The 22,170-nt window shown below is 57.5% G+C and overlaps 2 protein-coding genes across 6 annotated transcripts in view; one reads left to right on the top strand and one right to left on the bottom strand.

Moving 5' to 3' along the window:
- The window catches only part of TP53I11 (tumor protein p53 inducible protein 11), a 456,279-nt gene that overhangs the window by 188,043 nt on the left and 246,066 nt on the right, over positions 1-22,170 (bottom strand). The window lies entirely within an intron of this gene.
- The window catches only part of PRDM11 (PR/SET domain 11), an 83,777-nt gene that overhangs the window by 3,541 nt on the left and 58,066 nt on the right, over positions 1-22,170 (top strand). Inside the window, exon 1 of one of the 5 annotated variants that reach the window (XM_070487571.1) lies at positions 2,741-4,515. The exons of 2 other annotated variants lie outside the window; for them this stretch is intronic. In XM_070487571.1, the coding sequence (XP_070343672.1) occupies positions 4,258-4,515 (258 nt within the window). In that variant the 5' untranslated portion in view covers positions 2,741-4,257. Of the gene's footprint in view, positions 1-2,740; positions 4,516-22,170 lie in introns of those variants that run through there. 2 more of the 5 variants (XM_070487574.1, XM_070487575.1) reach the window with 2 other exon arrangements.

Raw genomic sequence — 22,170 nt, forward strand, 5'->3', positions numbered from 1 at the left:
ACTCCCCCCTGCTGTTAGGAGAAAGACAGGAAGCCCTCCAGACCCCATGGGGCCCCATTTGCCGTGTTCCACCTAACGTGGCGGTTTCCTCCTGTTGTCCCTCTGCTCTAGCCGTGCGTTCCACTCCTGCTTAGGCCTCCTCATCCTTCCTCTTTCAGCTTCAGCATCACCTCTTCAGGGAAGCTCTCCCTGATTAGCTCCAACCACCCACGACAATGTCTCATGGCCCCACGTGTCTCTCCTTGGTAGCACTGGTCTCAGGAGCAATTTTGCATTTGTTGGTGTCATTATTGATTGCAGTCTCCTTCTTTCATCAGACCACAGGCTCCGCAAGGGCGGGGCCTGGGGTGGCTTGTACATTTGCGCACAAGAGCCGCTCAGTAAATACCTTCTGATGAATCCCTGAGCGTCAGCTGCAGACTACCCGTGTGCTGGGGGCTAAGGGCAGCCTTCAGGAACGCTGCTTCCCTGGGGTGTGGGCAGGGAGGTCCAGCATGGCAGGGAAAGTGACTCGCCTGCAGAGTATGGACCCCAAGCTCCCCGTCCTACGGGTGTGCCTGCCCCAGAAGGGCCGCCTTCCTGGGATGTACGAGAGGAAATTCTGGGAGGGCAAGACTGTGAGGTTTCACAGCCCCTCGAGGTCTCTGCTGACCTGGAAAGTACAGGATCCAGTGATGGGGCCTCAGACCAGGAGATCCAGGGTCGATGAAGATGAAGATGATGATGATGATGGCCGCTGATGCTTACTGAGGGCTTGTTGTGTGCCAGATGTGGTACTAAGCACGGCACGTACCCTATGCAGAAAACAGCTGCACAGGGTTGATATTATTATTTCCATTTCACAGATGGGGAGCCTGAGCCCCAGGAAGTGAAGTAAGAGATAGAGGGGTCCGCAGTGGCGTGGCCAGGATTGGAACCCCGGCGGTCTGAGGCCGCCTCCTCAGGGACGCCCTCTTAGAGTGAGGGCAGAGGACCCCAGAGCCACCAAGGAGAGGCTCCTTTGGAAACGTCACCTGAGGTTTTCGGGAACAAGTTTCCAGGAGGCAGCACCCGCCTAATATAGAGGCGTTTCTGGCCTTGGTGCCAGGGCTGGTTAGACCATCTGGGGCATCTCCACCCCTGCCGGGGCCTGGGAGTCCTGGGAGGCCCTGGCCCCGTGTGCTCAGAGTGGGGCCCGGGAGGGGCTTCCCCACAGCTGGCCCAGGGGCTGCACCGGAAAAATAAGCCATGCAGAAAGAAAAAAAACAAGGAGGAAGAAAGAGAACTCTGCTGTTATTTTTAAAAAGCCTGTTTCCGATTGCAGATTTATATCTGCGTTAGAAAGGCCGGTGTTCACACGGTGCGGCCGCCCTCGGTGGGGGTGGGGAGGCGGCCCCGCTAAGGCTCTGGAAGAGGGGCTGCAGGGGACGTGTGGTCTGGGTGTCCTCCAGTCCTTCCGTCGTGCCTCTGGTGCACACTGCTGTCCCTGTGCCAGGCACGGTGCTAGGCAGTGGGGACCCCGTCCTTGCCCCTACAGAAACCACACCCCAGCGTGGGAGGCGAGCAGCTGCAGGTACGCCAGAAGGGTGTAAGGGGGATGGCCATGACTCCACGTCAAGGAGAGCTTCCTGGCGGAGGAGGCTTCTCAGCTGGGTTTTGAAGGATGAGTAGGATCTGGAGAGCAAAGAAGGGTGAGGTATTCCAGCCTGGGGTACGGCTTGTACAAAGGCGTGGGCACACGTGAGGGCTTGGAGGCCTCTGTGGTGCATCTGGCTGGAGAGTGTGTGTGAGAGAGGAGGTGGAGGGAGATGAGGCTGGAAAGAGAATAATAATAATAATAACATCAACACATCAGTCCTGATCCTGCCTCAGGGCCTTTGCACTGGCTGTTCCCTTTCCCTGGATCTCCATGGCAGACTTCCTCACCTCCATCAGGATTTGCTCAAATATCACCTTCTCGTGGGCACTTTTCCTCTTTAAAATTACACCCTCCCCACCGCCATCCGCTGCTTCCCTCCTCCTTTTCTCCTTAGTACTATGACGTGCCCTCTGTTTTCTTTCTTTCTTTTGTTTTTGGCTGCCTCCCTTCATTATAATGTCCGTTCCCAAGGAGCTGGGATTTTTGTCAGTTTCGTTCCCTGTGACGATGCATAGCACACAGTAAGGCCTCGGGTATTTGTGGACCGAGCAAATGAATTGAGCGCTCACTACGTGCAAAGCGCTCCACGTGCACTTTCTCTCCGACACTTTCCCAGCAGCGCCCTGCGACCAGGACGATTATCTCCCCATTCTGTAGGAGAAACGGGAAATGGAGGCTCAGAGAGGTGGAGCGACCTGCCCGAGGTGTCCCAGCTGGTCAGCGTGGCTGAGATTTGAACCCAGGCCGCCTGACCCCGAGGCTTTGCCCCGGCCAGGCTGTGGAAGGTTGCGACCGCTGGCCGAGCAGTTTACACTCTGTCTTGGGGCCACGGGAGCCACGAGGGTTTTAAGAGGAGGAACCTGACACGGAGGTCAGATCCGGGTCCTGGCGGTCAGCCTGGGCGGGAGGCTGCCCAGGGGCTGTCGCAGGAATCTCGGCAGGAGGGGGTGGAGGGGGAGGGCCTGGTGGTGGCAGTTCCAAAGGGGACGGGGGAGGGTCTGGCCCTCGGCTCTGGGGCTCAGAGGGGGCGCAGTGGGGCACAGTTCTGGGGGCACAGGTTTCCTAGTGTGTGCAGGTGAGACCCCACAAGAGTCTGGGACTGGCCTCTCGGCAAGAGAGACAACTGAGAGGAGGCCAGGGAGCGGGCGGGTGGGGACAGCGCAGTGCCCTGGGGAAGGGTGTGGCCTCGGGGTCCGTCCTGCCCCTGCCACTTGGCTGCGGGAGCCCTGGGCGGGAGGCTGCCCTCTGGGGTGGTCTGTTCCTCCCCTGAAAGTGGGCGTGACAACAGAGTCAGCCTCAGGGAGGCCCCTGAGGAAGAAGCCCCAAGCGGGGCACTGGCGTGTGGCACAGGCCAGCTCTGGGGCCACTTCCCGGTGTAAGGTCATGACCCCCGAGCAGGTCTCGTGCCCCTTGTTGGGGACAGCAGTGTCAGACGTGAGAGTGACTGCATGATGGCGGTCTTTCTCCTTAAAGATGACCTGCCCACACCTTCAGACCCTCACCCCCACAGGCTTGTGTTCAAGGCCAAACATGCCTGGGCCTCAGTTTCCCTTTCTGGAAATGGAGACAGTAATTTCAGTCCTGTACTACCTTCCGTGGAAGAAAACTTTTTTCTCCGTATTTTCAGAGGCACAGTTAAGAGGAGCGCATCTTGAGCCCCATGCGGTCGCTTCTACGTCCCTGTATGGATGAGGGAACTTGGGTTCAGAGAGGTTAAGTGACTAGCTCCAGATCACACAGCCATAGTCTAATTTCTCCAGTCCCCTCGAGAAACGACATTTATAAAGGAAGCCTTAGGGGTCGCCTACTTGTGTTACGTAACAATTCCTGCAGGTCCCCTGGGCACTTGGAAAAAAGATTTGATTTGTAAGCTCTTGGTGCCCTCAGCCGGCTTCAGGACCCTCTCCCGACCCAGGGACCTCATGGGTCTGTTTGGACAGACCTGGAGCCTCGGATGAAGTGACACTGGGTGAGGGAGGTGCAGGTGGAGCTGGCGGGAGGCTGCTGGCCGTCCTGCTCCCCCGCATCAGTCTCCGATCAGGATGGGCGCTGAGGGTGGGGACGTGTCTGCCAAATGAGGCACACTTGGGCCTCTGGAGCCTGCCAGTGCCTTCTAGGGCTTTCCCCTCCACCCCTGGGGCCACCCAGGACTCTCTTCCCAGCTTCACCTTCTCCCCGTCCCTTATCATTAGCCCAGAAGGCAGGCAGCCAGCTGTCACGACCCCATTTGATAGCTGAGAGTGGCTCAGAGAGGGGAGGTGACTTGCTGGAGGTCACACAGTTTAGGGAGCAACCAAGCTAAAATTCTAACCCCGAATCTAGCAGCCCTTCCTCTGTGCCCACTCCTGGAATCAGAGCGGAATGGCCCGGTGTCTGTGCCCTGTCCCCCAACAGGAGAGGCTGTCCGGCCACCGCATGGATATCTACGGTGGCGCAGAGCTCTCCTGTCCTGAGGGGACAGAGGTGGCATCCCCGGGGAACGTGGCTGAAGGGACTTGGGGTGAGGAGGGGCGTGACCGGGGGCTCAGTCTCCTGGGCCCAGAGCCGGGCGGGGGGCGAGAGTGGGACCGGCAGGCAGGAAGACGCGTTTGACTCGGGCACCGGGCTGGGCTGCTGTGGACGTCAGCGAGCAAGTAAATATGGAACCACCCCCACAATGTCAGCTTTCCCAGAGTGGCTGCTCGACTCTCACACTTTCCCCAAGAGAAGGGGGTGAGGGCCGGGGAGGGATCCTGCCGCCCAATGCCCAGGGGATGGAGATGGCCGGCTTGGGAGGCTCCGGGACCGCCGAGGGGCACGGGGAGCAGCCCACGGTACGCTCGGCCCCAGCGGGGAGGGAGCCTCTCATGGGGCCAGCCGACTGGGACCCAGCCGGGGTGGACTCAGCGTTGTCCAAGGTACAGGGAGGGTGGGCTCTGGGCGGGGGAGGGGGTGGTTGCAGGCCCCATTCCAAACAGGGTGGCCCCTCCTTAGACAGCTGTGTTCCAGAGGGAAAGCCAGACCAGCCAGAGGGGGCTGGTACTTGGAGACCAGGCGAAGAAGATCCGAGGTTCAGGGTGTCCCAGGGAGAGGGGAGGGTGAGAAAGGAGAAGCCCCTTCGTCTAGGGTAGGAGGGGGGCAGGGAGGTGCTGTCTTCATAGGAAATCGCCAAACCTAGCCAGGGAGGGATTTACCCTGAAAGGAAGACTGAGGTTTTGGGGGAGGATGAGCAGAAAGAGAGGACACAGGGCAGTTTCTGGCTGGGCAGTCCCAGGCCCTTTATAAACGTCCACAGCGGCCAAACCTTTCTAGGCTTGTAGGTGTGTCTGGGCCCTGCCTGATGCACGATGCTGCCCCATCACGCCGCTGTTATTAGACTCAGTTTCCAGAGGAGAAATTGAGGCCCAGAGAAGTGAGGTGACTTACCCAAGGTCACACAGCTCTGAAAGGCCGAGCCAGGATTTGAACCCAGGTCTGTCCGAGTCCGGAGTCGGGCTCTTCACCGCTGCCTGGGACTGCCTCACCGTGACTGCAGTGGAAATGCTGTCGGGAGCCTGCGCTGAGAGGGAGGGTGGCCTGAGAGTCTGGCAGGTTCCAAGTGTCCGCCCCCGCCATGCCAGGAAGTACGGAGAAAGCACAGTGTGGGCCAGCCATGGCCTCAGGCTGGTCACCCTCTCTGTGTGTCTCCGCGCTCACCTGGCGCAGGTACTGCCCTGTCACAGGCTGGTTGGGACCTTCCCCTCCGATCTTTGGTCAGTGGATGCGCGTGGAGCCCTGAATTGGATGGGCCAGCGCGCGGGTCCTCTGGGAAGGCCGGGTGCAGGGCCCTGCGAGGGCCAGCGAGAGGCCGTCCTGGGTGTGGCTCCTCTGCAGCGCCCCGCGTCCAGACAGGAGAGCAGGTATTGGGAAACTCATGTCGCACTTGACGTTGCCGCGCCGTTCTTATTGTCATTGACACGAGCATCGGTTGGCAACAGATTGGAAAACTTAAAAAAAAAATGTCTGTGCCACAAATAGTGTGAGCAGCCCTGGCCCAGATCCTAACTGTGGTTGAAGGTAGGAAGTGGCCTACTTGCTCAGGGACGGGGTGAGGAGGAAGAGGAGGGTTCCGCTTCCCCGGATTGACGTTGAGCGGACCTTGAAGGGCGAGTAGGAGTTGGCGGGGTGGAGGAGGCGGGAAGGACATTTTAGACACTGGGAACAGAATGCACAAAGGCAAGCGACGTGAGGACCCGGTGGTTCAGGGAATGGCAAGTGGTCCCGGGTGTCTGGAGGAGAGGTGGCAGAGACGGCCTGGAGAGGCGCGTCAGGGCCAGCCTGGGAGGGCCTTGAATGCCAGGCTGAGGAGCTGTGACTTAAAGACTGTCCTGGAGGCCGGGGTCCTGAGGTGGGAGAGATCATGGCCGAGTACGTGCTCTCAAGGACCGAAGGGCCATCCAGGTGGTGTGTTCTTTGGTCCTCAGCCTTCAGGAAGGTGTTTCTGGGGCCCAGGGGCTAAGTTGCGGAAAGCAGGACTCTCCTTGTCCCCTCCAAGGCGGCCAGCCCGTACGTCGGCTGCCCCGGGAATCAGTCCTGGCCGGACCGGCAGGCAGGCCTCCGGCATGAGGGGCAGGCTTCCCAGGCCGTCCTGGTCCGTGGGTCAGCACCTGCTGTCGTCGGCTGGCCATGGCGGAACACTCTTGTCCCCCCTTCCTGATGCTACGGTGTTGTGAGCTCTCAAAGCAGGCCTGCCGGCTGCTCCCTGGGAGGCCAGAGCCAGGCTCTGAGGAGGGGCCAGAGCGGGGAGGGCTGAGGTTTGAGGCTGCGGCTGGGGGCTGGCCAGGCACCGGGAGGCTGATGTGTGACGGCGTGGGGTCCGTTGAGGAGGTGAGCGGTGGACCATGGCCTGAAGTCGCGTCCTGCAGCAGCCCTATGCTGGGCCAAGGCTGAGCCCCATGGGTGGCCTGAGGAGCGGACCCTTGGTTCAGGTTGCAAGGGACAGTAAACGTCCCAAGCTGGGCCAGCTCGGGGGAGCAGACGGCTCAGTGTCAGGGGGCTGCTGCCATGCTGCTCAGCTCTGGCACAGCCTCCTGTCCCGAGGGGAGCCGCCCTGCCCTGTCCCGGGGCTGCTGGGAGGAGCCCAGGGTTGCAGGCCCTGCCTGTGGTTGCGAGCCCGCTGAGAGGGCCAGCCCGCTGGGAGGGGGTGCTGGGAGCCCGTCTCCCGCAGCCCTGCCCACACACCCTCCCGGGGCCCCTGTGCGGATGGCCCAGCCTGCCCTCCGTCCTGCAGCCCCGCCTGCCGGGCCCCAAGCTGCAGGCCGGGCTGTCTGGCTGCCAGCCTTCGGGGAGTCCAGCTGCTGGGATCCTGCAGGCTGGAGCTGGGCTCGGGCTTCAGGGCCAGGGGCCACTGAGGGGCTTTCCTTGTGGCAGTGGCCTTGGTCGTGCTTGGAGCCTCACAGCCTGAGTCCGGGGGCCTCTCTGGCTCTCTGCCTTCAGCTGGGCCCCTGCTGGACTCAGGACTTGCCATGGCTCGAAGATCTCCCAGGGGGATAGGGCAGCTCTGGGGCTGCTGCCCCACCCTCTCCCAGGGCCAGTGCTTGTCACTGTGTGTCCCAGGTGACCCCTGTCCTCACGGGACCCCCTGTGCCTGTTCTGCATGCCCCTGCCCTTTACCTCCCGGGTGGGCCCCTCCCAGTCTGGCCCTTTGCTCCTGGCCCCTGTCTCTGCTTCCCGGGTGACTAAGCTCACTCTCCCTCTCCTTGACTCCCCGCCGTGGTGGTCTGTCCCCTGCCCCTGTCCCCGTTCCCTGGGCTGCCGGTGAGGCGAGGACTCTCTGGCCCGGCCCCGGGGGGCCCCCTCCCCCAGTTTCAGGTAGAAACCAGATTCCTCCCTGGCACCTGCCGGTGGCTCCCTGCGCTCCCCGAGCACCTGGCCCGCGGCCCAGGACAGTGGCCAAGAAAGGCTCCACTGCCCTTTTGGACTCTCTGCTGTCTCCTCCTGCTCCCTCCCTCCGCCGGGAGACTCCCCCCGCCTGGGCAAGAGCGGCCTGAGCTTTTCATGTCCACTGTCTCTCCTTCTTCCCTCCTGAACTCTCGCCCCCAATGTGAGGCCACCCCAGAGACACAGCCCCTACCCCTGGGAGTCTGAGGCCGATGCTGGGTGTGCTGGCCAGGGGCTGGGGGCTGCAGGACAGAGGGTCTGGGGCTAAGAGGACCAAGGAGGGTGGTGGGGGGGCTGGACAGCAGGAGGCGGACTCTCAGTGGCTGGCCTGTGGGCCTCTGACTGGGCCACACCGAGGCCTCTGCCTCCTTGAGGGCCTGATGCTCTGTGCTCCCTAAAGCCACTCCTGCTGTGGGGAGAGTAAGGGCTTTGCGGTCCCCCCACCATGAGGCTCCAAGGTTCAGAAGGACCAGCTGCCCCACCTCTCCTGTGATGCACACATCCTCCTCCCCAACTCAGATGCTTGCATCCCTCCGGGGACCAGTAGCTCATTGGTTCCCAAGGCAGCCCACTGTGTCTTTTTTATGTTGTTTTACTAAGTTTTAATTATGTAAGGAATATACCAATACACTGTGCTGTAAAAAAAATCCAAATATTACAAAAAAGCTAAAGTCCTTTTGATAACCACAGCCAGCCTCCTCCGCAGAGTTGATCGTCACTGTCATTGCTTTAGGAGATATCCTTCTAGATCTTTCTCTATTCATTGGCACACACAAGCGATAGGAATGGGGACCGTTGCAGTGTGCGTGCGTGTGTTGGGCACATTGTTTTGTCGTACATCATTCTGCAAATTGCTTGCCCTGTTTGACATTGGATCTTGGAAATCCTTTCGTGGTTTTACGCAGCGAGCTTCCATTAATCTTTTTTCTTTCCTTGACTGATACACCGTAGATTTTGGAGAGGATCATCGTTTATTTAGCCGTGCTGCCCTGCTGCTGGACATCTAGGTTAATTCTGATTTTGTTCTTGTGCCCCCTTGGGCCGATCCAGGGGACCAACTGCTGGGTTACGGGAGCCTACGGCATAAAAAAAAATTATGGTGTAATATTTAAAATCCGTCCACGGAGATTTTGCACAGAAACAAATGTCTCCCTGCGGGTCCCCTCTGTTCCTGGGTCTCTTCTTTGTTTTTTTTTAAGATTTTATTTTTCCTTTCTCTCCCCAAAGCCCCCCAGTACATAGTTGTATATTTTTAGCTGTGGGTCCTTCTAGTTGTGGCTTGAGGGATGCCACCTCAGCATGGCCTGATGAGCGGTGCCATGTCCGCGCCCAGGATCCGAACCGGCAAAACCCTGGGCCACCGAAGTGGAGCGCGTGAACTTAACTGCTCGGCCATGGGGCCGGCCTCTGGGTCTCTTCTTTAGAGCCAGAGAGAAAGTCTGCTCCCCTGCCAGGCCCCAGAGAGCTGGAAACAGTGGCCGTGGCCCCCAAACCCTCTTTTTCCTCGCACTCGGGTTTTTGTGCCCTTGCTCAAAACGCAGCTTTGAGTGACCACTCTTTGGAAAGCCATTGTGGGAAGTGGCCTCTGGGCTTGATGCCTTGGTTCAGATCCTGGTGTTTGGGGAAATCCGCTTAACCTGTCTGTGCCTGTTACACCGTCTGTGAAACAGAGATGACAATAGCATCTACGTGACAGAGCTGCGGGGACACCAAGTAGGTGAATGCGTGTAAGGTACAGCACGCTGTGCCGGGCACGTGGTAAATGTCAGGTGAAGTTGTCATCCTGGGGTCTCCGCTCTGCGGCAGCTGCAGCCCCGCTCCTGTGGGCAGAGGGCCTGCGACCCCGCGGGCAGCCTGGGATGGCTCCAGCCTTTGCAACCCCTTCATGCCCCTGTCCATCGGTTTCCCAGAGAAGCTGCCTGCCTGGGAATGCAGCGGGCGATCGGATTGCTGCCCGGCTTGGCCCTGCAGCTTCTGGAGCGGGGCCCACGGGGCGGGAAGGAGGTCAGCCTGACCCTTTGCTTGGCGGTGGTGGCCCGGAGCCTGGTAACGTAACCCCACACCTCGGGCAGATTTACCGGCCACAATGGGGACCGTTGTGGCTGCGGATTTGATCCCAGTTGGCCTGCAGGGTGGGCAGGAGAAGAAAGCAGCCTGGGGCGAGCCTCTCCCCTGGGAGCCCCGGGCCTCTCTGGGCCACACTGGCAAGTCCAGTCTTCGGTTTGCCTTTCAGCCCCTGGGCGAATCTCTGCAAGTCATTATGTATTTAGTGCTGGAAAGGTGGCTCTTTTGATCTTTTCCTCACCCCCCTGCCCACTTTCAGGTTCTAAACCACATTTATACCACCAGCCAACCAGCTCCTAATAGGCAGCCTGGCCCACGCCATTTCACGGATATGGAAACCGAGGCTCAGAGAGGTTAAGTGACTTTCCCAAAGCCACACAGTTAGCCGCTGGCAGGGCTGGGAATCTACCCAGGCCGTCTGGCTCCTTGTTCAGTTCTTTTTCACGAGGCCACCCAATGTAATAGTCCTGGCAGGAGGTGCCCAACCGGGCAGTCCAGCTTGACCTCCTGCCCTCTGGTCAGTGGCGTGTGTGGTCAGTGAGCACAGAGGGTTGGAATTATTTCCTGAGAGGCGAGAAGAACCTTGGCTGGCCGGGAGCCCAGCCCTTCCCCGGCACCAGCCACAAACCCTCTCGGCAGCCAGAGGTGGCAGGGCACAGAGTGTGGCTGCCCCAGCTGAGCCATGAGCCCTGCGGGGGGAGAGCTGGCCCTCTGAGCCTGTCCCGTGCACTGGGCAGGGGCTACAGCGACCCCGGGGACTCTGGGTGCTTCTCCCAGGGAGCAGGAGGGCAGCATCACTGGGCCCGTTCTAAGACTGGAGAGAGCAAGGCTCAGAGAGGCCCAGCGGCCGGTCCGAGCTGGCGGCTGGCAGAGGGGACCCTGGAACCCACCTCTGAGTGCAGACATAGACCCTCACCGGTCATGCGCAGGGGCACAGCAAAGACGCTGACCTGGCCCAGCTTTGAGTTAAGAACGTGGCCGTGGGTGTCTGAGGGATGTGGGCCCGGGTCCTGGCTCGGTCGTAACTGTTCATATTCACTGCACACTTCCTGCGTGCCAGGAGCTCTTCTGACCTGGACCCGCGATATTTCACTTAATCCTCAGAATAACCCCACATAGTAGATACCATTGTTATTCTCCACTTACAGCTGAGGAAAGTGAGGCATAGAGACGCTAAGCGGCTTCCTGACGTCCTAAGGGTGAAGCTGGGGTTTGGACCCTGGCAGGGGGGCTCCAGTTAGTGGGAACCAGCCCCTAGGACCAGAGGGCAGGACACACCTGTCCTCTGCCTGGCACGGTGCCTGAGGCACGGCAGGCCCTCCTGATTCGTTTGTTGAGTGAATATTGCGTGAATGAATGTCAGGCTTTGGACCAGCGGCTCAGCGTCTCTGAATGTAAAGTGAGGACCCAGTCACCTCTCCCCCCCGCATCGATGGCAAGGGTCCAGCGCGGCTATACTTGAAAGCACCTAGCCCAGGGCTCTGGCCGTGGCCGCTGTGGTCACTCTGGGAAGACAGTGCCACCGAGCTGCTCTCGACCGCGTCCTGGGAGTGGGCGGGGCTGCTCCGAGCTTCGCCCTGGCACTGGGCTGCCCGCCCCTGGGGACGGAGGCAAGTTCTCTCAGCATGGTGGTGATGGTGTGCCCCGTGACTGGCCTTGGGCTTCCTCTGGGCAAAGTGGGGGGCCGAGGGGCCGAGGGGCTGAGGGAGAGCCCCGTGACTCCAGGGCGCCGGGCCCTCGTGTTCGCACACACACGTTCTCGCCAGCTTCCGGAGCATCCTTCCCTGACGCCCGGGCAGGTGGGTGACTTTCCCAAAGCCCCACGGGTCTGGCAGGACTCAAGTCCCACTCGGCTGCTGCCTCCCCTGTGGGTTCCAAAAATAGGGGCAGATAGACACCTGGGGCAGAACCAGATGGGGGGCCCCTGGGAGTCTCAGGGTGGCTCCCCCCTCAGCTGCCCTCCCTGTAGGGAATCCCATCCCACTCCCACTTCCTCTCTTTGTAAGTTGTTCTGGCAGCAGCCTCTTGGAGACGATGTCTCTCAGGACACACGATTCCATCCTAGGCTCTGCCATAGATTTGCTGTGCTGCCTTGAGTAAGTGCCCTCCCCTCTCTGGGCCTTGGTGCATGGCCCCGTGAAGGGAGGCCATGGGGCTGGCTGACACCTGCTGTTCTGTCCCTCGTTTAGGGGTACGATTTGTGCGTCAGGACCCAGACTGGCATTATCTCAGCCCCTTTTTAAGATACTAGGATATTGGAGACCTTCCACCCTGCCCGCTGGGACAACTGCACTTGGAGCTGAGCACCAGGTTCTGGCATCGACTGGTCCTGAGACTGTGGAAAGCAGTGTATGAGGGGGCTTGCCGGGGGTGCCCGCTGGGTCCACTCCCCTCGGCCCACCCCGAGAACCCGAAGTTTGGCGGATGACGCCGGCCGTCGGGGAGAGCACAGCTTTGGGACTTCACGCCATCCGGGCTTGGATTCTGGCTTTGCCCCTGACCCTTGGCTGCCCGCTTGACCTCTCTGAGCCTCAGTTTCCTCACCTGTAAGACAGAGGAGGTGAAACTTTCCTCCTAAGGTGGAGATGAGGATGAAATGGGTTGACGTGTATGACTCCCTAGCAACCCACTGACACTCAGCAGGTCCCCCATGGCGTGCAGGGGTCTGCGGAGTGTGGTGGGGGAGGGGGTCAGAGACAGTTCTAGAAGCCTCGCCAACAGCCCTGGAGGCTGAGTCCAGAAATAGAAGGCCCAGAGCCAGAGGCTCCTGGTGGCCAGGCTGGCCTCCGCCAGCCCGCGAGAGGCCGCGCAGAGGGGGCGGCCAGGGCCTCCCCTCCCTCCGGGCTGCTGGCTGCATACAGTACTCGGCAGCCTTTGGGCTAATTTTACCTCTTGGTTTTCATGAATCATTTCCCCTCCGGGGGCGTGTGAGAGCTGTGGAGACGGCCCTGCCAGCTGGGTGCCCGGGCGCCAGCCGCAGCGACGCTCCCGTGTGGGCCCTGCTTGGGGGCCCCTCCCAGAACAGGACACCCCAGGGACCCCAGAAAGGGCATCGGGGGCCGGTTCCTTCCAGCCGGGTCCCTGTGCCTTTGGGTAATCATGTTTTGGGGTGAAGGAGCCCCAGCGGCTGCTGAGGCTGGAACTTGGGCTAAATATAAAGGAATTTGGAATCGAATGGTTTTCCCCTGATGGTCCTTGGGGTCTGTTTCCACCTCAATGGTGGAGCAGCTCAGCAGAGACCCCTGTGACCTGTGGGGGCTTCTCCGTGGCCCAGCTCCGGGGGTTTGCACAAATGCTGAATTTTCGTAGTCACGGAATGCCAGAGCCGGCAGGTCCTGCAGGAAGTCAAACCCCTCCTCCTTGGGTAAACTGAGGCCCAGGGAGGGGCAGGAATTTATCTGAGGTCGGTGGATTGGGGGAAGAGGTCGAGCTAATGGTCGTTTACTGACTGCTTATCGCTTTGCTCATGAAAACCCTATTTGACGATTATTGTGCCCATTTTATGGAGGGGTGAGTGAGGGCGTGGAAGGAGGAGTCACTTCCCCAGATGCTCCGCTGGCAGCGGGGAGCCACGTTCGCCTCCAAGCTGTCTCCCTGCGCAGCCACATGCTGGGCTTCCCCGCGGAGAGGGTGTACGGGGTCGCTGCGAGGTCGTCCCGGAAGCTTCCAGCTCGCACGTACCCTCTCCTTTCTTCTGTTCACCGAGTGTGTGTGGCGGACCCGTCTGGGCCCTGGACACTCGGGAGCAGCCAGACCGGGCAGAGCCTGGGAGGCTGGCGAGGCCCCAACCCAGCGCCCCTCTCATCAGAGGCTGGGTTCTCGCAGGACCACGTCCACACAGCACTGTGGTCTCAGCCTCGCAGGCCGCAAACTCAGATGCCAGCCCAGGGGGGAGGTCCCTCGGTGACACGGGCCGGCCGGAGATCCGCAGAGTAAGCGCTCGCCCCTTCCAGCGGGGCCACCACCACCCAGCTCAGGCAGGTTGTTGCCACGTGGGTCCTCCCGCCTGGTGTTGCTAGTGCTTCTGATTTTCCAGAGAAGCCGAAAATCCACGTTTTTACACGACATCTTCTGTTTCTTCAAAGTTGGCAAGGAAAGCAAAAATAAAAATTGAAAAGAAGTAACCCAGCCACCAGTTTGTAACTGTGGGTCCTTTCTTCTGTGGCCTCTGCCACAGGCCTGTCTGGGTGGAGCAAGGTCTCGTTCTCGTTGTCCCTCAGGGGCCACCTCTCCCGGGAGGGCCCTTCACTCCCTGCTGTGGAAGACCTGACTGCACCCCTGATTGCAGTTTGTCACCCCCCACACTAGACTGCCACCTTAGAATGGCGTGGGCTTTGACTTTGATAGACTCCAGACAGCGGCTGTGCAGCCTTGTTCAAAGCACTTAACCTCTCTGAGCCTCCATTTTCTATCTGAAAAACAAATCAAGCAAAACTGGACTCACCAGGTTGTTGAAAGGACTAAATACAACCAGACAGAAACTCAAGTCAAGCAGGATTAGACAAAAATGGAATTATGGGCTCAGCAAGTGAGAAGTCCAGGAGCATCTACAGCTTCAGGCACAGTTGGATCCAGGGGCTCACACTGTGTCATCAGGACCAGTCTGTCCATCTTCCTCAGCTTTCTTCTGTGCTGGCTCCGTTCAGAGGCAGGCTGTCATCCATGGTGGCAAAGTGGCTGGCCACCAGCAGCTCCATACTCACCTTCTGTTCTTCCGCAGCCTCTATTCCCAGCGGATTCCTCAAGAGCTCACGATTGCCTGGGCTCTTTCCCTTTCCTGCACCGTCCACTCTGACAGCCAGACGTGCACCCTGCTTGATTGGTCCTTGGTCACACTCCTTTCCCAGCGTGGAGCATCTGGAGAAGGGGCTCCCCAGGGATGCCAGGGGGCTTGGTGCCAGAAGGAGGAATGGATGCCAGCGGGAAAACTGACAGACGTTCTGCCCCGGCTGCAGGCCTCGCAAGGGCGGGGACCTGTGACAGTGCCTGGTGCTCCGCACACGCAGACGCGTCTCAGGATGAATGGATGTCCTCCACGTGCATGTGGCACCTGGCATACGGCCTGGCATCGGCCACATCTGTGCCGCTCCTGCCTCCCTCCTGGAGGACCGGGATGGGGGGCTTCCGTCCTGGCCAGCTTGCCTCCCGGGTGGAGCGACACGGTCCCGTGGTGCCTCCTCAGTGGGGACCTATCAGCTTGGCCGCAGAAGCCCCGAAAGCCCCATTTGTTTGGCCAGCTTGACAGCCGGGCGTTGCAATAACGGGCCCCCGCCGCCCTGTGCGCACAGCTGTCCCAAGTCATCCCGTTCATGTTGACTTCCTTATCGCCTGCGTCCCGAGAATTTGTGTCTGTTAGTCTTTTGAGGTTGAGCTGCAGGTAGATCCTTGATGTCATCACGTGTGAAAAGGGGACATAGTCCGCCCCGCAGGGCTGTGGGGAGGATTAAGTGAGTAATAACAAAAGTGGACCGCCTGGCACGAGGCCCGGTACCCAGGGGCTGCCCGGGAAAGCCAGGTTCTCTTGGATGCCTTCAGATCCAGGTCTTAGCATGAGCCCATGTGCAGAGCCTTTCCTTGAGTATGCGGCAAAATGCTTAATGAATTCTTCATAAATGGCCACCGTGGATACACACAGACATGCAGGCACAGCGACACACACACACACACACGTGCTCACATGTGCAGGCACCTTCCTTGTCCAAAGACGGAGTGGTGGCCAGGCTGCCTGGTCGTGAGTCCCCTGTTGGAGGCACCCAGGCACGCTTGGTGGTGATATTTACTGGGGCTTCAAGCATCCTGCCGTTTAGCCATGTGCTTCTCAAACTCTCCCATGCATGCAAATCACCTGGGCTCTCCTTTTCTTAGGGAGACTGATTTGGGAGGTGTAGGGTGGAGTTCCCCGCGGGATGCTGACCCTGCCGGTGCATGGCCCATGCCTCGAGAAGCAAGGATGTGGGTGACTTTTGAGATTTCTCTGAATCCCGAGATTCTGGGCAAGTAAACAGCCAGTGGGAGTGGCCGGGGCAGGATGGAACAGCAAGGCAGGGAGGAGAAGCGCACCACAGAGGGCAGGCCAGGAGCTGGGGCTGCTGAGCTGGCCCCAGGCCCATGCTGCGGCCCTCCCTCCACAGTCCTTCCCCTCTGGACTCGTGGTGTAGACAGCGAGACCCCTTTCCTTGTAGCTAAAACACCACGTGGTGTTTCCCCAGGTCCCACCTCGCTCCACAGAGGCTCCAGCTCTGTGGGTCAGGAGGTGTGTGGGGGTGAGAATGTGCAGAGCATCCTGGAGCGGGACAGCAGACCAGGCGCTGGGGGAGGGGCTGCTGAGCACAGACTGCTGGCGGGGTTCGCATCTCCCACCGCCTTCCTCTGGGAGGCCTTGAGCAAGGGACTGCCCCTCTGGGCCTCAGTTTCCTCATCTAGAAAGCAGGGCCTTGACCAGGAGTTCTGGGCACACCCTTTCAGCTCTGACTGCCTGGAAGAGGCAGTAAGAGGGGCGAGCACACTTCACCCAGCCCTACCCCTGCAGAGCCACGGGCGTGACGTGGGGGCAGACGGTTCAAATTCCCACCTTCTGCATCAGCATCAGGAGCCGAGGTGACCGGAGGCTGTGTGGGGGCCCCCAGGCCCCCGTGAGCGGTCAGTGCAGGATGGCAGCTTTTCTGAGAAGAATCTACTCATCCAGGCCTCTTGCACTCACCACCTTCCCACCCGCCCCCTTGGTCGTCTGCAACAGTGCCCTCCCTGTGCCCCGGTACCCTGTGCCCAGAGAGCCCACACGGCTGGCAGCCCGCCCCTGCCCCCCACGGGTGCACACCCCTGCTCCTCAGGCCTTATTTGGCTCTGCTCAGCTTGGTGCCGGGAATCCTGGAGCCAGGTTGGCCTTGGGGAATTTATTTGGACCTCAGGGGCCCCTACCACGGGGACAGCAGGTGCTTGGGGGGAGCCCTCCTCCGCCCCCGCTGTCTCCTGGCCTCCTGCTCCGCTCCCTGGCATGCTGGGGGCGGGGAGGTGTCAGGACAGCGGGGGGGCTTATGTTTTCATCTAGTAATTTGAAGACGTATTTTTTTTGACTTTTTATTATGCAGAAAAGCTAGATAGAGGAGTATAAAACTTCCATGGAGCCAGCGCCCAGCCAAAACGATTCAGAACTCCTGGGCTTTACCAATATATTTGTAAAATCAGAAAAGCATGCATCTGGCATAAAATTCCGTGAGAAGGAAGCCCCTCTCCTCCCCCAGCCGTCAATCCTGGGAGCAGCAGCTGTCACAGCCCGGAGCTGTTCTGTGCATACATGAGCACAGACAAGTGTGTGTGTCCTCTTTATTTCATTAAAATGTGGCATGTTTACATAGCTTACTCGCTTTTGTGTCGGACGCCATTCTAGGTATATTACAAATATTAACTCATTTAATCCTCATAGCAGCCTTACCAGGCAGGTGCTGTTAATATCCCCAGGCACAGAGAAGTTAGGGAACTCCCCCGACATCACACAGCGCTAAGTGATACAGTTGGAAGTTGAATGTAGGCAGCCCTGCCCCGGTATCCATGCTCTCAGCCACATTTTCTGCCGCCTCTCAAGTTACAGATACTGTTCTTTACCTCGATTTTGTTTTCGCCACTAATCACATAATCCATTTAGCAAATGTGGATTGTGTGCCGACCGTGTGCCAGGCATGGTTCTGGCGGCAGAGGGTACAGCCACGGACCAAACAGATAAACCGCTCTGTCTTCTGGAGTTTATGTTCTAGCTGGGGAGACAGCCAGCCAAGGACACAAATGAGTGCTACCTCAATTTGATGGTGAGTGGTGCCCAGGAGGGAAAATAAAGCGAGGAAGGTGGGGGAGAAAGCGGAAGGGCGTTGCAATTTTATAGAGGAGGCCAGAGAACGTGACCTTGGGGGAAGGCCCTGCGGGTGTCTGGGGGAACAGCATTCCAGGCAGAGGAACAGCCAGTGCAAAGGCTCGAGACGGAGCGTGCCATGTTGCAGGCTGAGCGCGGCAGCCGCTGTGGGTCGTTGGGAGTGAGGGGGCAATGGGAGATGAGGGCTCGGAGCAAAGGGGGCAGGCGTGGGCTGCTGCGCCCCTGGAGAGCTTTGCTCTTTGCTCCGCGTGAGATGGGGCTCCGTCTGCTCTGACTTAGGTTGTGACGGGTCCCCCTGCCTGCGGGGCGCAGACTGGGCAGCAGGACAGAGCCCGAGCAGGGAGCGCGGGCCAGGCTGCCCCCACAGCCCTCCACGCCGGCGGGAGAGTTGGCTCCAGGGCGCTGGCCGAGGAGGAGGGGGGGCTTTCTTCCCTCACCTCCTTCTCTGAAACAGCCACCTGTGGTGTGGCCACGCCTCCGGATGGACACGCGGGTTGTTTCCAGTCTGGCCGTTGCAGACTGCTGGAATTGCATACGCTCACACACGTGTCGTGGAGGAATTCCTGGAAGTGAAGTGGCAGGATTGAAGGGCACCTGCATTTTTGGAAGGTTCCCAGGGCACAACGGCTCTGCACATGCGCACCAGCGTGCGGCCCCCCAGCAGCGTGGGAGGGGGCGTGCTCAGGTGCTAGCTTCCGGTCAGGTCTCCCGCTTAGGGGAGATGGGTGGCCTTGGGGAGATGCTACAGGCCTACTCGATTTGTCCCTTTGTAGGCCAAGGTGCCATCCAGGTGGACGCTTTATGGAGGCACCGCCATAGTTCTGGACCCACCGAGTGGACCCGCGGTGGGTGGCACCAGGGAGGATGACCATGGCCGCACGTAGCAGAAACCCCGTCCTGGGCCGGCTGGAGTCAAAAGAAGAGTAACAGGAAGGACTTGGTTCCACAGGACCGTCCCCACTTCAGACGCCAGTTGCAAGTCCTGGGCCACCCGTACTTCCGACCCACACAAATCAGGAATTCCCGCCAGCCCCTCCTCAGGTTCTAGAATCTGCTAGAATGACTCATGGAACTCAGGAAGATGCTTTCCTTGCTGTGATTGGTTTAGCATCAAGGATACACCATCGGGACCCCCCGGGAACAGCCTATGAAGAGGCCCCTGGACAAGGTGTGGAGAGAGGGGTCAGGGCCCCCAGCTGTCTCCTCGTGCGCCACCCTCCCGGCACCTCGATGTGTCCACCAGCTGGGAAGCTAAGAATTCTTCTAGAGCTCAGTTCCAGGCCCCTCCCCTCCCCGGAGATCAGAGGGTGAGGATGAAACTTCCGAGCTCCTAATCCCACAGTCTGTCTGGCGAGCAGCCCCATCCTGACTTATGTGGGGCCCATCCTCAGCCAGCTCCTTAGCGTAAACCCAGGTGTGATGGAAGGGGCTCCTGTGAATAGCGAAAGGCACTCCTATTTCTTGGGAAATTCCACGGGTTTAAGGAGCTCCGTGCCAGGAACCGGGGACAAAGACCAAATATATTTGTCGCTGTACCACACCTTCCTTCTGCTCCGCTCTCCTAGCCTCTTCCTCTTCAGGACACGGCCGCCATTTGCAACAGTGGCTGCGTGCTTTCTCCCGAGGGTGGCCCCGCTTTCCCTGAATCTTGGGGGGCCGGGGGGGGGTCCTAGGAGGGAGGTTGGCACCCGAGCAAAGTCCAGTTCTGTTTGTGGGGAGGAAAGGGGAACAGGATCCAGCCAAGCCACCAGCAGTGTCCACTGTGAGAAGCTGCACGTCAAAAGGATGCTCTACTCGACTTTCGAGCCTTTACTCACTTGCCTCCAGCGTCTTATCGACGTCTCCTGATGGTGGAGTCAGCGCGTTCGCTTTCAAAGGTTCTGCGGGAGGAAGCACCTTGGGAGAATGTGCTCCTCGCCCCGGCCAGCTGCGCGGCTGATGCACGTGAAAGTCTGAAACCCGATCGGCCGTGACCGGGGCAGGAGCCTCAACTGGCTGGACCCCACTTTCCCCAGCTGCAAGATCAGGGGCTGGATGGGGTCGGAGGGCCCCACAGGGGACTTCCTTGCCCCTAGGGCCCCTGTAGGGTTTTTTCTTTGTTTTTATTAACAGATGAGTACATATAGAAAAATGCACGTGTTATAAAAGCACCACTCAGTGTACTTGTCCAAATTTAACACACCCATGGGGCCAGCACTCGGATCGAGAAATGAAGCATGACCGGCACCCCAGAACTCCATTTCCTGCTCCTTTCTACTTATTCCCAAGGATAACCACTAACGCCTCTAACATTGTAGTTTTGCCCTTTTATTTATTTATTTATTTATTTGCTGAGGAAGATTTGCCTGGAGCTAACATCTGTTGCCAATCTTCCTCTTTTCATATGTGAGCCACCGGCACAGCATGGCCACTGACAGACAAGCAGTGTAGGTCCATGCCTGGGAACCCAACCTGGGGTGCCAAAGCGGAGCACACCAAACTTAACCACTAGAACACCAGGGCTGGCCCTATATTTCTAACTATATGTGAATTGAATGATACAATATGTACTCTTAAGGGTCTCGTTCCTTTTCTCAGCATTATGACTCATCCATAGTATAGCATGTAGCTGTCGCTGAGTCCCATTGCTGCATAGTTTCCTACCCACCGAGCCGTTTCTTAGACATAAAGGAGTGTCATGAATGTCATACTGCTCTCTATAGTCAGCAGGGCAAGTGACCGAGTGCCAGATTTCTTTGCTTTTGCTTCAGATGATAACAACTAATCTACGTGTTAACTCTTGTCACCACATAACCTCTGTGGGTAGGGAAAACTGGGAAAATGAATGAATTATTATACAATGTGTGCAGTATGTTCAGTAGACAAAATCTTCCAGAATGGGAATCAGAAAAAAAAATTAAAAACAGAGATGCTTCGTGGTGGAAAGATTGGGGCCCTAATTGATCAATTGGTCGATTGATTGATTCATTCATTCATCAAATGTGCATAATGTGCCACTTCTATGCCTGGTCTTCAGTCTTTAATTTGGAGTCCTCCTTCCTCCCAACTAATTGGCTGGATCTTAGCGTCTAATGACAAGTGGGTAAAGATGGAAGGATCTTAGATATTATCTTCTCTAGCAATTTCTAAACCAAATGAGTATGAAGAGTTCCTTTAAAGATTTTTTGTGATTTTTTTTTTTTTTTTTTGGTGAGGAAGATTGGCCCTGAGCTAACATCTGTTACCAATCTTCCTCTTTTTGCTTGAGGAAGATTGTCACTGAGCTAACATCTGTGCCAGTCTTCCTCTATTTTATGAGGGATGCCACCACAGCATGGCTTGATACCAGTGTGTAGGTCTGCGCTCAGGATCCGAACCTGCAAACCCTGGGCCTCTGAAGTGGAATGTGCGCAAACTTAACCACTGTGCCGCCAAACTGGCCTGACGTTTTTTTCTCATAAGCAAAAAGAAGAAAGCAGAAACTCTCTTTAACATAACCCCCCAACTAACCACTACTGATATCTCAAAATGTATCCTCTCCTCCTGTGTGCTCAAATCCGTATAGCTATACATATACATATATTTTTTTTAGTGGAATCGTTTTGTATCCGTCTTTTCACAACTTTCGTTTGTAACAACTAGACTTTATCTTTTAGAGCAGTTTTAGGTTCACAGCAAAATCGAGCGGAAAGTACGGAGAGTTCCCATATACCCCCTCCCAATCTTCCCCACTGTGGACATCCACACCACAGCGGTACAGTTATTACGATCGATGAACCCAGTCATTATCACGCAAAGTCCATAGTTTGCATGAGGGCTCAGTCTTGGTGTCGCACATTCTATGGGTTTGGACAAACGTGCGATGACGTGTGTCACCATTCCAGCATCACACAGAGTCATTTCACTGCCCTGAACGTCCTCTGAGTCTGCCTGTTCGCCCCTCCCTTTCTTTAACCCCTGGCACCCACTGATCTTTTTATTGTCTCCGCAGTTTTGCCTTTTCCAGGATGTCATAGAGTTGGAATCATATAGCATGTAGCCTTTTCAAATTGGCTTCTTTCATTTACCAATAACTTTCACTTTTCTTTAACAATATGTTGAGCATGTGTTTCCATGTCAAAAAGTGTTCTAAAGCCTTGTTGATTGCTGTCTAATGTTTCATTGTATGCTCTCTATTAACTTCTCTCTTGTCATCGAAGTTTAAGTCCTTCCCTAGTTTTTGCCACTAAATAGCATTGCAGAGCACAGCCTTGTGGGTAAATCTTTGCACACAACTTAATGATGTCTTTAAGATAAATCCCTAGACTGGGGATTGCTCCTCCCAACGTTTTGTTCATTTCAAGCCTTTTGATACGTGTTGCCAAATTGCCCTCCAGAAAGGTTACACCAATTTATATTCCAACCAGTAGCGTAGGAGGGTTTTCCCCTCCACTCTTGCCAGCTCTGATTAGTATCAAAATTTTTAATCTTCGCCAATTTAATAGAGCAAAAATGATATTTATCTGTTTAATTTATATCTATTTGAATATTAAAGTTTTGCAGATTTCCATAAAGCAGGTTGGCCATTTGTCTTTCTTCTTTTGCAAACTGCTTTTTTGGGTTATTTTCCACTTTTTCTATTCGGATGAGCATCTTTATAGTCTGGAGTTATTAAAAGTGTTTTTCTATTAAGGGTGTTCACTGCTTGTGAGGCCCTCTTTTAAATGTCAAAAAGTTCTCACCAACATGCCCGCCTGATGTCTGCTGG

This window comes from Equus asinus, chromosome 17, assembly GCF_041296235.1.
Source record: "Equus asinus isolate D_3611 breed Donkey chromosome 17, EquAss-T2T_v2, whole genome shotgun sequence".
NCBI lineage: Eukaryota > Metazoa > Chordata > Mammalia > Perissodactyla > Equidae > Equus > Equus asinus.